The 13,766-nt window shown below is 39.9% G+C and overlaps 1 protein-coding gene across 1 annotated transcript in view; it reads right to left on the bottom strand.

Moving 5' to 3' along the window:
* The window catches only part of arfgef3 (ARFGEF family member 3), a 113,775-nt gene that overhangs the window by 57,497 nt on the left and 42,512 nt on the right, over positions 1 to 13,766 (bottom strand). The window contains exon 16 of the mRNA XM_079472668.1: positions 12,078 to 12,185. Coding sequence (XP_079328794.1) covers positions 12,078 to 12,185 — 108 coding nt within the window. The remainder of the gene's footprint in view (positions 1 to 12,077; positions 12,186 to 13,766) is intronic.

The raw sequence follows: 13,766 nt of genomic DNA, 5'->3' as shown, positions 1-13,766 counted from the left end.
TGACAGACCGACACCGTGGAATAATGAACACACTCAGGCTCTAAAAAAAGCGGCACGAAAAATGGAGCGCAACTTTAAGAAAACTAAATTAGAGGTATTTCGTACTGCCTGGAAGGATAGTATTAAAAAATACAGGAAAGCCCAAAAAACGTCTAGATCTGCCTACCTTTCATCACTAATAGAAGAAAACCAGCATAACCCTAGGTTTTTATTTGATACAGTGGCTAAATTAACCAAAAATAAATCGTCAGCGACTTCTGATTCTGTATACCAGCATAGCAGTGATGATTTTATTAACTATTTCACAAATAAAAATCCAAGATATTAGAGAAAACATTATAACTATGCAACCAGAAGTGAATCCCGCTGAACAAACGACTAACTACAGCGCCTCTAAGGAGAAATTATGTTTATTTTCTACAACCCCAAAACAGAAAAAGTTGGGACAAAGTCTTAAATTAAAATTAAAACTGAAAACAGTGATCTGAAAACCCTTTTTGGTGTGTATTGCACTTAGAAACTTTAGACTAACCTTTGTCTGATGTTTTACAAGATTAATTTTATTGTCTCTTCGAAATAAACACATATATGCATTTTGAGTCTTGCAACATATTGCAAAAAAAGTTGGGACAGAAAAACATTTACCACTTTGTAACATTGCCATTTCCTTTCACAACACTCAAAAGACGTCTAGGGACAGAAGACACCAAGTGATTTAATGTTTCAGGTGGAATTTTGTCCCATTCTTCCTGTAAACATGTCTTGAGGTGTGCAACGGTATGAGGTCTTCGTTGTCGCATTTTACGCTTCAAAATGCGGCACACATTTTCTATTGGAGACAGATCAGGACTGCAGGCAGGCCAGTCCAGCACCCGCACCCTGTTCTTTCGCAGCAATGCCTTTGTAAGGCGTGCAGAATGTGGCTTTGCATTATCCTGTTGAAATATGCATGGCCGTCCCTGGAAGAGGCGTCGTCTTGAAGGCAGCATATGTTGCTCTAAAATCTTTATGTACTTCTCAGCATTAATGATGCCATCACAGAAGTGCAAGTTACCCTTGCCAGTGGCACTGACGCAACCCCAGACCATGACCTTGGTTTCTGTACTTGATGCTGATAACAGTCTGGATGGTCCTTTTCAACTTTGGTCCAGATCACCCGACGTCCATTTTTTCCAAAAAAACCCTCAAAAACAGATTCATCTGACCATAATACACGTTTCCACTGTGTCATGGTCCATTCTAGATGTCTCCGAGCCCAGACACGTCGACGGCGCTTATGGACACTGTTAAGATAAGGCTTCCTTTTGGCACAGTAAAGTTTGAAGTGGCATTTGTGGATGTAGTTTCGTATTGTGCTGCTTGACAAAGGTTTGTCAAAGTAATTCTGAGCCCATGTGGTTATATCAGCTATGGAAGAATGACGATTCTTGATACAGTGCCGTTTTAGGGCACGGAGGTCACGGGAGTTCAGCTTAGGCTTGCGCCCTTGGCCTTTACGCACTGAAATTGCACCAGATTCCTTGAATCTTTTAATGATGTTGAATACCGTAGAGGACGAAATATTCAAATCTCTTCCTATCTGTCTTAAAGAAATACTTTTTTTAAACTTTTCAATAATTTTCTCACGTATTTCTTGGCAAACTAGTTATCCCCGGCCCATCTTTGCTGCTAAAGGACTAAGCCTTTCCTGGGTGCTGGTTTTATACCAAATCATGACTACAATCACCTGTTGACATCACCTATTTCAAATCACATCGTTAAAAAAATGTTTTACCTCATTATAGCCCAAAATCTACCCTCTGTCCAAACTTTTTTTGAAAGGTGTTGCAGGCATCACATTACAAATGTGCCTACATTTTCCATGAAATAGTATTTTTTTTCTTTTTCAACATTTGATATGTTGTCTGTACCCATTTGGCAACTAAATATGAGTTTATGAGATTTGCAGATTATTACATTTTGTTTTTATTTACATTTTACACAATGTCCCAACGTTTTCTGTTTTGGGGTTGTACTATAGATCACGATGAACTCTCTAAAATCATTAGATCATCTAAATCAACTTCATGCATGTTAGACCCTATAGCTACAAATCTACTGAAAGAGATGCTCCCAGAAATTATAGATCCTCTACTTAGCATTATTAACTCATCTCTGACATTAGGACATGTGCCTAAAGCATATACGGTGGCTGTTATAAGGCCCCTTGTCAAAAAAACCCATCTGGACCCTGGAGAACTAGTTAACTACAGACCTATTTCGAATCTACCTTTCTTATCTAAAGTTCTGGAAAAAGTAGTCTCAACTCAAATATGCTCCTTCCTCCAAAGGAATGAGATTAATGAAGATTTCCAGTCTGGATTTAGAGCACATCACAGTACAGAGACTGCTCTGATCAGAGTTACAAATGATCTGCTTATGGCGTCCGACCGAGGTTGAATCTCCTTATTGGTGCTGCTAGATCTTAGTGCTGCATTCGACACCATCGACCACAGCATGCTCCTACATAGACTCGAAAATGATGTCGGTATTAAGGAAATAGCTTTGAAATGGCTTAGATCTTATTTATGCGACCGTTTTCAATATGTAGCAATAAACAATGAGGTATCACGCAAATCGCAAGTCCAGTACGGTGTCCACAGGGCTCAGTCTTAGGGCATATGCTCTTCGCATTATACATGCTACCTCTAGGAGATATAATATAGCGACACAGAGTAAGCTTTCACTGTTATGCTGATGATACGCAACTCTATATTTCCTCGAAGCCTCATGAAACACAGCAATTCCATCGAATAGTGGAATGCATAGTCGATATAAAAAAGTGGATGAGTAGCCATTTTTTATTACTGAACTCGGACAAAACTGAAGTGTTACTTATCGGACCGAAAACCGCCCTACGTAACAACCAAGAATACTGCTTAACTATTGATGGATCTTCCATAAAACCCTCATCTTCAGCTAAGAATATTGGCTTTATATTCGATAGTACTCTGTCATTTGAGAACCAGGTCGCCAACACCTGTAAAATTGCGTTTTTCCATCTAAAAATTATATCTAAACTACGTCATATGCTGTCACCATCAGATGCAGAGAATCTTATACATGCCTTTATGACAACAAGACTAGATTACTGTAATGCACTATTAGGTGGTTGCCCTGCAGGCCTATTACAAAAACTACAACTGGTCCAAAATGCAGCAGCTCGAGTTCTTACGCGTACAAAAAAGTATGAGCACATCAGCCCGGTTCTGTCAACCTTGCACTGGTTACCTATAAAGCATCGCATAAACTTTAAAATCTTGCGTATTACCTATAAATCCTTGCATGGGTTAGCTCCTCACTACTTGAGAGAACTTCTAACGTATTATAGTCCATCACGTGCACTACGCTCTCAGGTGTCAGGTCAGTTGGTAATACCTAGAATTTCAAAATCAAGTGCAGGCGGCAGATCCTTTTCCTATCTAGCGCCTAAACTTTGGAACAGTCTTCCCTGCACTGTCCGGGAGGCAGACACACTCTGTCAGTTTAAATCTAGACTAAAGACGCATCTTTTTAATCTTGCATACACTACACTACAGGGGCGTTTCCTCCGAGGAGGCAAGGGAGGCAGTGTCTCCCCTCCCCCTCGAAAATAATCGAATGAGAATATTACTAACAGTTCAGAAATAGAATAGGACAGCGGATATAACGTATTGAGCTAAATATGAGATAAATCAGCGTGTAGAACAGTGTGAAACAGCGCCCCCGCTCGAAAGAATTCCAAAGGGAGACAGCGTTTCTCTTGCCTCCTCTAAGCTCATTGACTTTACATATAGCCCCTAAAGCGTGCCGTGAGTTTGAGTGGGGGTAATTGAAAAGAATGGAGAAAAGTCACGTGAGAGGAGGCAATGCCTCCAACGGGCTATGATTGGATTAACTCATCAGCGAGATCCCGCCTTCCTGCTCGTCTTCGTCAATCATTTTAAACTGCGGGCGCTAAATTAGATTGAACGTTAATTAAATTTGTTCTATTAGTTGTATTAATCGGAGTTTAGGATTCGTGTCGGAGATGGCGGAGGCAGAGGAGTTATCGATTGTTGACAGAATATTACGTGGTTCAGATTTGTTCAAATACTTTTGTTTGTGATCAGGCTTGCTCAGGATAGCAGCAAGGCTAAAGTAAGTCACATCCAGCGCCGCCGCTCTTTCCATGCGAGACGCTTTAGCCTCATCGTTAGAACGCTCGTCTCCTATTCGGATCGACGTAGGTTCGAAGCCCGTGTAGACCGGGACGAGCAATTTTAATTTCGGTGCAGCTTGCGATCTGAATTGAGATTTTACTGTTAAACATTGATAGTTTTTTGTTTTGCTATTCTGTTTACTGAAGAAATGTTTGCACCTTTAAGGGGGGGGGGGGGGGGGGCATCATAATGGAATTATGCTTAGGGCACCAAAATGGCTAGCAGCGGCCCTGGTCATATCTATTTGATTTGATCTCTTAAATGCTTTGAGTATTTCTGGGACTGCTAATAATTAAATTGATGGTATTGGTAATGATGTTATTCTTATATAGGAAATCCCAAATGTTCCAGAAGAAGATGAAGGTGGTGTTGATGTACCTTTTCCCAAAGCAGGGAAAATAAAAAACTAAAAAAATCAGAAGTACATACTGTAATGAACTTGTAGTAATTAATTAATTAGGAATTTTTCATACATAAACACTGAAATGACACTGGTTTTCTGACAAACGCACTTGTTAATAGTGCAGAGATTAACAAAAATGACATGGATAGAAATCTGCCTCCTCATTTTTTAAGTCCACCGCACACCACTGCTACACTATCATAATATATATCTCAAAGATCTAGGCTGCACTAGTTAGATCAACCGGAACCAGGGACACTTCCAATAACAACTGATGCATTTGTTGCATCAAAGAGTGCAGAACAGTACTCTACTCTCAGCCAGTCTTGTCTCATTGTTCCAAGGTTACTAGAGCGGGCAGGATGCAGTCCAAGGTTACCGGAGCGGGCAGGGCGCAATCCATTCCCAGACCTGACAAATGCTGGACGAAGGACATGGCGACTCTACAAAACTTCAGTCGCTATTAGATTATTAATGATAATTTTAAATCTAACTTTTTTTATTTTGCCTTGTTGTGCAAGCACTGTCGAGCTTGTGCAGAGGCAGCAGTTTTTGCCAGAGGGGAACTGGAATCCCCTGGTTAGGCCTGGTTTCCCTCTGAGGTTTTTTTCTCCTCCAATGGAGTTTTGGGTTCCTCGCCAGTTTGCCTGGCCGGGGGGGCTGCTAGAATTTGATAGTCTTATTTAATTAACACTGCATATAGGAATTTATTGTGTGTCTGATATTTGACCTATGTTTTGACTTCCATAACCTTTTATGTTTTACTTATAGTCAATGTTTTCTTGAACAGCTGCTTTGTAACAATAAAAATTGTAAAAAGCGCTATATAAATAAAGCTGACTTGACTTGACTTGACATTTGTCCAAAGTTTCATACACAGAAGTTGTAGATGCTAATATTAAATCATTATTGCAGACCAATTGATTCGATTATCATGTTGTCAGGAGTCACGCGGATTACTTTTATGTTGCTTGTATCTGCTTTTTGAACTTTCAACGACATGGCACCTATGGAGTTGATGGCATCAGATCCCTTTTAGAGTTGGACTACAAAGTAGTATATGATGTCTACAAAGTGGTTACTACCCCATAAAAGAAAAACACAACGCAGACCATACCGGTTACCCGTGGTGGCATGACCATTCCGGATCTTCTGTACAACACTTCACAGATCGCTGTGGTTGCATGACGACTCTCCGTACTCTACATTTTACATCCTAGGCCTCCCGGCCGCCATTACGGGTAGATGCTACATGCTAGTGGTTGAGGAGTGGTTCACGGGTCTATCGGTTTCATCAGAAAGGAACAGTTTGAGTTTCTAAACAAGATTTCTCTCTGGAACACTTTTATTTGTCTTGGATGTTTGTTCATCGAGAGGGACTGTGTGATTTGGACCATGTGTTACTTCAACGACATCCAGGATCGTATCCTTTATCCGATCAGTGTATGTTGAATTGCTGATGATGCTTTTTGAAAGTGAAATGGTGGATAATTGCCTAAAAAGAGACTTTTATTCACGCGAAAAGTATCAATAATTAGATTTTCTTTGAACTGTGCTTGCCATATTTATCTGTGTTGGCTTGAATTTGACCGTATCTTACAGTTAACATAATTGTGAATTCGTAACTCAATTGAGGTTTTGCAGTTCGAGTTAAATTCAACGGTAGTAATTTTTCCTGTTTTAAGGGTTTTCACTTTGGATTTGAGACATGTTTGAGGATACTGGTAATGAGATTTCAGCCCTATGAAACAATATAATGCAGCTTTCCCAATGGGTAGGGGCATGGGCGCCGTATAGGGGGGAAAAGTTAGGACAATTCCAAGGGCCCCTGACTGACAGGGGCCCAAACAAATAGGTAAAAACGAATACATTTTTAATTATATTATACACTATATAAATCATCATCATTTAGTGTATTTAAAATAATAATAAAATGAAGGATGTCTTTTATTTAACGTATTATGGCACTAAAAGTTAAATATCCCCAATGGACCAAAAAGTAAACATCCATATTGACCGAGCACCCCCCTGTGTCTGCATGAAATGGTTCGGTCCTGCCTCAGCGCACTCGTCATCAGTGACGTGTTTAGTTGCAGAAAGTCGCGTCCCGTCAGAAACAGAGACCACTATGTTGCGCAGTAAAAAAATCTGGTTTTCGAAAAAGGAAAAGAAACAAAATTGAGAGACCAAAGACAAAAGAAAGGGTGTCAATCTGTAACCCAGTTTTTCACCAAGATAGGTGTGTAGCATTCAGTGTGTGAGTGGTATTAACCTGTTGTCCATATTGAAATAAGATAGCTAGCTGCAGGCTAGTGTCAGCCTACATTTCATAAACATTTAATCAGTGCAGGGAAACGTTTAGCAAGATATTCATATTAAATCATTGTCCATGACTCCATGGCCATCATAACAGACTTAACAACAGATGAGTCAGCAGCACCCCAGTCTCCCCATAACTGTCCCAGTGAAGAAGGTGAGCAACACTGTGTTAATGACTTAACCATAACAAAAAAGAAAGTGGAATATTTATTAATGACAGAAATGAAACAAAATTGTTTTTCTCACATAATGACCATAATGACATAAAAAAGAACCTCTTGTCTGTATTAGATGCATTTAGAAACAATAGTCTAAATTAGTCTAAATGATTATCTGTTCATATCCACCTGTACATTAATGTTCATAGTATATAGCCATCTGTATATATTGTTCATAGTATATACCTACTGTCATATTTTTATAGAACATTCCTACTGCAAAATATTTTTATAGTCCATGCCCACTGTATTATATTCTCGCATATTGTATTCTGTATTTATTCTAACTGTATATCCTGCACTTGCTATGCACATCTGGTTAGACCGTAACTACATTTCGTTACACTGTACTTGTATATGTGTAATGACAATAAAATTGAATCTAATCTATCTAATCTAAAAAACAATGAGTAGCTCACCTCAAACTGCATGTAGATTACAGACAATGTTAAAATAATCCAGTTTGATGCGTTCATTTAGACTGAATTTTGGCCGTTAAATGACATCTATAGATACAGACCTTATTATTCCCACCATGAAGGGCAGTGTATTTGAGAAGCTTGCACACACAAACACACACACACACACACACACACACACACACACACAAATCTATCATATCTAATGTATGTAATCAAGTGATGATAATACAGAACTATAGGTAATTTGGGTCCATGTTCTGTAGTGTTAGTGTCATTTATTGGTATATATTTCCATTGTTCTTATTTGTACCATGTTAACTTACCTTTTAATTTGATCTCACTGGTACTGTTAGTTTTGTTATAACCATATTTCACCTATTGATTTAGTGATCACTTGATCTGTTTTGTAGCACTATAATAACCCTGATGTGGAAATTCCGTTTTACACGTCAACTTTATTTTGTTGTTGGCATATATGTGCAGTTAAGTAAAAAAAAAGCAGTTTTCATTGTTTTGAGATGATGATGTTAATTTATTTTGATTAAAAGTTAATATATATTTAGGTTTTTTCTTTTTTTAAATCTGTCAATATTTTTACAATAAAAATACATTAAGAATGGACATTTTTATGGTGGCTTTTAATCTTGCATCAAATAGTGAACTGCATACTGTATGTAGACTTGCATTTACAGATCACCAGGAGTAAATATTTTGCTAGTACTAGTATTGCACTACAAGAAGCAAGACAGTTGCAAGCCTTTGATTGGAGTTATTTAAAGCTTTTGATTGGACAGTAAGGGCCTAGAGATGTGGTGCCAACAGCTGCACAGAGGGGGCCCAATAGATTTTTTTTCATGGGGCCCAAAATTCCTGGCGGCGCCCCTGGTTAGGGGTAGTGGGCCTGCAATTTATCACAATGTGGGGGTGTCTGAAATTCAATCTAGTTGTTATGAGAGAGGGAGAGTGTTAACTAATGCAGGTCCAGTCTATATGCACACTGTTGATTAAGGGATCAGTGCTTCTGTAGGCCCAGCAGCTAGCTCCATCCCAATCACACGCCCAGAAAATGAACGTGTTATTTCTACTGAGGCATTATGGAGCTTTATTTCTGATTTGGCTGAGAAAATAGGTGAGAGTATTTCTGCCAGCCTTAATATTGCACACCAACCCAGTACAGCCTAATTGTCCTTTCCAGTCTCAGCCCTCCAGTGAGTGTATTGATTCATCTAGTCTGAAGGTGATAGTTTAGCACTTAGTCATGTTAATTCAGTCAAAACTGTAAATCTAAGGACCACACTATGCTCATGCATTGTAGACGTCACAAATGGCCCATGTGATGCGAGGGGTAACATGGGCGAGCTTAATTTCTTCCCTCAGTGAAGAACCAGATGTGCAAATTTGTGGACAGCTGCAAATTATTACCAGAAGTCAAAACTGTTTTATATCAGTGGGGCTAGTGAGTCAGTGGGGCTAGTGAGTTGTTTTATGCTCCTGTGAAAGTTAGCAGCCGTTTCACATTAAAATGTTTGTTTTGATTCAGTTAGTATGGCCTGTATGCTTAACGAAGAGAGTAAATTCAAGTTGCAAGCTGCTGGTATTCTTCCACATTCTCAAGCTGTACCAGGTAATGTAGTCCTTGTTGGCTGTGGTGGCCTTACAGTTCAGCCGGAGTGTACATACAACTGTTCAGCTGCTGAAAGGCTGTGATTTAAAAGACCTTGACATTGATGGATGTGAAGTTTTCGAGATGTGGAAGAGAGAAATGGCTGCTCCATGATGTTTTCTCCAAGGACAAATTGGACTGTGGAGAAGCTAAAGATTTTGTGCACAGGATCCATCTGTATGATGAGCAACCTTTTCGCCTTCCCTATCGTCATATCCCTCCCGCCAACTACAAGAAACTGAAAGAAGTGTTGTCTGCCATGGAAGAGAAAGGCATAATCAGCAAATCTATCAGCGAGTACGCTTCGCCTCTAGTGATGGTCTGTAAGAAAGACGGTAATCTGAGGTTGTGTACCTATTTCCACTGGCTCAATGCTAAGACTGTGAAAGATGCCTATCCTTTACCACATCAAGCTGACTGTTTTGCAGCTTTAGGAAGCAGTGCCTTTTTCAGTACCATGGACTTAACTTCTGGCTTCTACAACATCCCTATTCATGTGTCTTCAGCACACCGCTTTTACAATGCCAATGGGGTTGTATGAGTATAACCGTCTTTTCCAGGGTCTGTGCAACAGCCCTGCATCTTTCATGCGTATGAAGCTCTTCTCTGTATGTCTTCTCTGTTACTTAGATGACCTTTTGGTCTTCACTCCTTCTGAACAAGAAGCACTGAGAGGCTTGGAAACTGTGTTCATCAGACTGAGATCCAGCAACCTGAAATTAGCACCTAAAAATTTAAACCTAAAAAAATCCATTATTCCTGGTTGTTCCCTTATCGCCAGACCCATGTTCAACCTGACAGCTGGTCCGAAACATTCAGCTAAGGGTTCTGGTGGTCGTAAGAGAGCAGGTACTTTTCTAAAGTTAACTCCACTGGACTGGACACCAGACTGTGATGTAGCCTTTGAAGAGCTTAAAAGAACCCTTGCAGACAGTGTGGTGTTAGCCTATGGAAACTGGAACTGCATGTAGAGCAACATTAGTTGCGGAGCATCTTCATGTTTGATCAGCCAGAGGAATTAAAATAAGGGCCAGAAATAAAGCCATCATTCCAAGGCAATAGATGTGCCAATCGAGAAGAGGACCTCTCCAGATCCCTTGGGTTGGACGGCCATTTAAGGCCGCTCCCCAGCCCCCGAGGGATGTGTCTGTCATTAGCATCTTGCGATGCCAACACAGACCGAGAGTGGGACCTAGGGTCTGAACCACATAGAAAGGGTGTGAAGCACCTGGCACATCACCCTTATATGCCTCTTGGGGTTGGCCCTTGGATGAAACCCCTGGCTCTGAGCCACAACTGAAACGGTCTCATATGCAGGAGGCCCAAAGGTATTACTGTAGAAGCCGCCTCCATGAGACGTAGAACTCTTTGAAAGTGATGATTTGTCATTTTCTGGCCTAACCTGATATTCCTCAGGGTGCTCTGGATGGATTGGACATGTGCAGGTGACAGTTGTGCCCGCATTGTGATCAAGTCCCATATAACCCCCAGACACGTTGTATTCTGTTTAGGGAACAAACAATCTTTTTGACGTCGAGTCTCAACCCGAGAGTCTCAAGATGAACTAGGACGACATCCTGACGTCGAACCGTTAGCTTCCGAGACTGAGCTAAAATTTGTCCATGTAATTCAAAATGCGGATGCCCTGGAATCGCAGAGGAACAAGAGCTGCGTCCATGCACTTTGTGTATGAGCGGGGTGACAAGGCTAGGATGGAAGAACCTGATACTGGTAAGCTTCGCCCCTAAAAGTGAAACCTCAGGAATTTTCTGTGTTGTGGCAAGATCTCTATGTGAGAGTATGCGTCTTTGAGATAGATCATCACAAACCAGTCGTGACACTGAATTTCAGACACAATCATCTTGATTGTCAACATTTTTAACTTGTGTGTCTTTAGGTAATGGTTCAATCCGGATCTAGAATTGGACGCAACCCCCTATCCTTCTTGGGAACTAGAAAATACTGACTGTAGTATCCTGACAGTCTGATAGGGGAACACGTTCTATGGCCCCTTTGTACATCAGAGCTTGTAATTCTTGTGTCAATAAAAAGCCTCCTGCAAAGACATTTCTTGAGTCATGACAATATAACCCCAATGTATGAATATGTGAATCTTTATAACTTAATCCTGGGATAACATCCGAGAAACGCAGCTGTGTTTGCAGTGGTATTTATTCTCTATAGAGGATATACCGTATGCTGATAATCCAATGATATGATTGAGCACATTTGCTTTTTAAGGAAATAAAGCTAAATTATTTTAGGGGGTTTTGACATTTTTCATGAATGACGGGCATCACAATATACAAACATGAGTTTGGTAGAGGCACTTTAACTTCACTTGCTGTATTTCTCAATTTGCACAAAACACAGACAAAAAATATTAAAGCTCTGTATGCAACCCAGCAATAAATCTAATAGAAAAAAATCTACAACTGTCCCTTCACCTATTATAAAGTATATTGACAATGATTCAAACCTTATAAAGCATCGATTGAATGCATGGAGCAAATTTTAAATGTTGTTTAATTAAATTAAATAAAACTAGTATTAATTATAATTATTAGTGCCTGTGGATTTAAAGCGGCCGTGCAAGGGTGTTTCATGCATTCTGACTTATTTAGAATATTCAATGTGTTGAGAGAGAGTTCAGGTGTGTTGGTTTGTCACTGCATTTGGGTGTTAAATGTCGCTGGATTAGGAGATCGTTTGAAATTGATAGATAGAGAATTGATAGAATTGATGCTGCTGTAGGATTTGCCAGGTCAAGTGCACTTTTTTCATAGAGCTGACAAAATTAAAGAGCAAAAATGCTTACAGCATGTACTTTACCTGCCACCATGTTGTCACTGCCGTTCTTGTCAGAGGTAAAGGGCGACTGTGTGGAGGCCTTTCGGATCAGCTGCCCACCTATAGCACTGCTGCCCAGTCCATCTATGTCTAACAGAGCATGGAGGAAGAGAAATTGAGAGAAGAGATTCAATGTGAATTAAGGATAATATTAATGCATATACAGTAGGGTTAAAAAGTGGGATTAAGAAACCTGAACTCACTACATCATTCCCATTTACCAAGACCCAAATAATAGAAAAAAAACGAATTGTGTGTCTGCTTTGTAGTACTGTGCATGCAATAAAATGGACTCATCTAAATTTAATGGAGGTGGACTATCACCAGCGAGCATAGTAATAAGAAGTTGAGTACTACCGGTGAGTGTGGTAATGAGTAATGGAGCATGCTGGTGAACATGGCATTGAGATGTGGAGTATTGTTGTAGTGTATTACCAGTGAGCATGGTAATGAGAGGTGAAGTGTAATTAGGGGTCAAGCCCCGAAGGGGTGGGGCCCCGTATTGTTCTCTTCTTCTACTGCCGTTGGGTTTATGGCAGCTCATAGAACCATACGTAGGAAAGTTATGAGTTTAGCACACAGATAGAGGACAGTATCATATGTTAAAGTAGCAAATTTGGAGTCTCTAACTCAATTCCTATAGCGCCACCAACAGTCCAAACTTTCACATACATTTCTGATAAAAAAAAAATTCATCTGAATCCTGAGCTCATGCAGAGTCGAATGTCACTTTCTCGACCTTTTGAATTATTTGAAAAACATACTTTTTCGAACTCATCCAATAACTTTTCAACGATTTGTACGAAACTTGTCTCGACAAAATGGATATGATGCTGTATATCCACCAAACTTTCATGTATACTAGGTAGGTATTATCACAAGCCCAACCTGAGGTAACATGCTGTGTTTCGGCGCAGAACCACCTTAAGTGCGGCGTGTCATGCCGAATCAAACAATATCCAGCTTCCCCTTGTCGGCCATTTTGGGCGTTCGCCATGTTTAATAATGTAGCAAAATGCTGTATTTTATGAACGCATTACAGTATCGTTACGAAATTCACTATGGGTCATCAGCATGGCCTGAGTGAGGCCGTAAAATTTCTGACAAGTGCCACTTCGATGTGAGGATATATATCTACCTATAACGTCTGAGGTAGACAGGTTTTCGTAGAATCCTTGTCAAGTCTAACGATATCAAACATGCCAGGTTTAGCCTGTAGTGTAATTTAGCACAAAAAAAACCCAATCACGAATAACTTTGCAACCGTTAGTCAGATCGAGATGAAACCAGCGTAGGAAACACGGAACATTCAGTGGTTTATTTTATTTCAAGAGCCAAATGTCAAAATTTTCATGGTAAGTGGCTGACCTAAGAGGTTTGGTTCGTGGTTTTTTTTGTTGCTTGAGTGTAAATGCTTATAACTTCTGAACTAAATAAGATCTACATCAAATTGTACACGTCGATTTATGGGCACAGTCTGAGAACACACAAAAAAGTGGTGGGCTGCGCCACCTAGTGGCCTTTCAAAACGTTAAATAGGTTCTGATTGACTTCAAAATTTACACTGCAAAAACTTTGTACGTATCATCATTGGCACATCTTGTTCAAATCAAGTCAGCTTTATTTATATAGCACTTTTTACTATTTAAATTGTTACAAAGCAGCTGTACA

Source organism: Barbatula barbatula (genome assembly GCF_947034865.1).
Source record: "Barbatula barbatula genome assembly, chromosome: 14".
Taxonomy (NCBI): Eukaryota; Metazoa; Chordata; class Actinopteri; order Cypriniformes; family Nemacheilidae; genus Barbatula; species Barbatula barbatula.
Note: the sequence above shows the minus strand (reverse complement) of the source record. Positions and strands in the feature narration are given on the sequence as shown.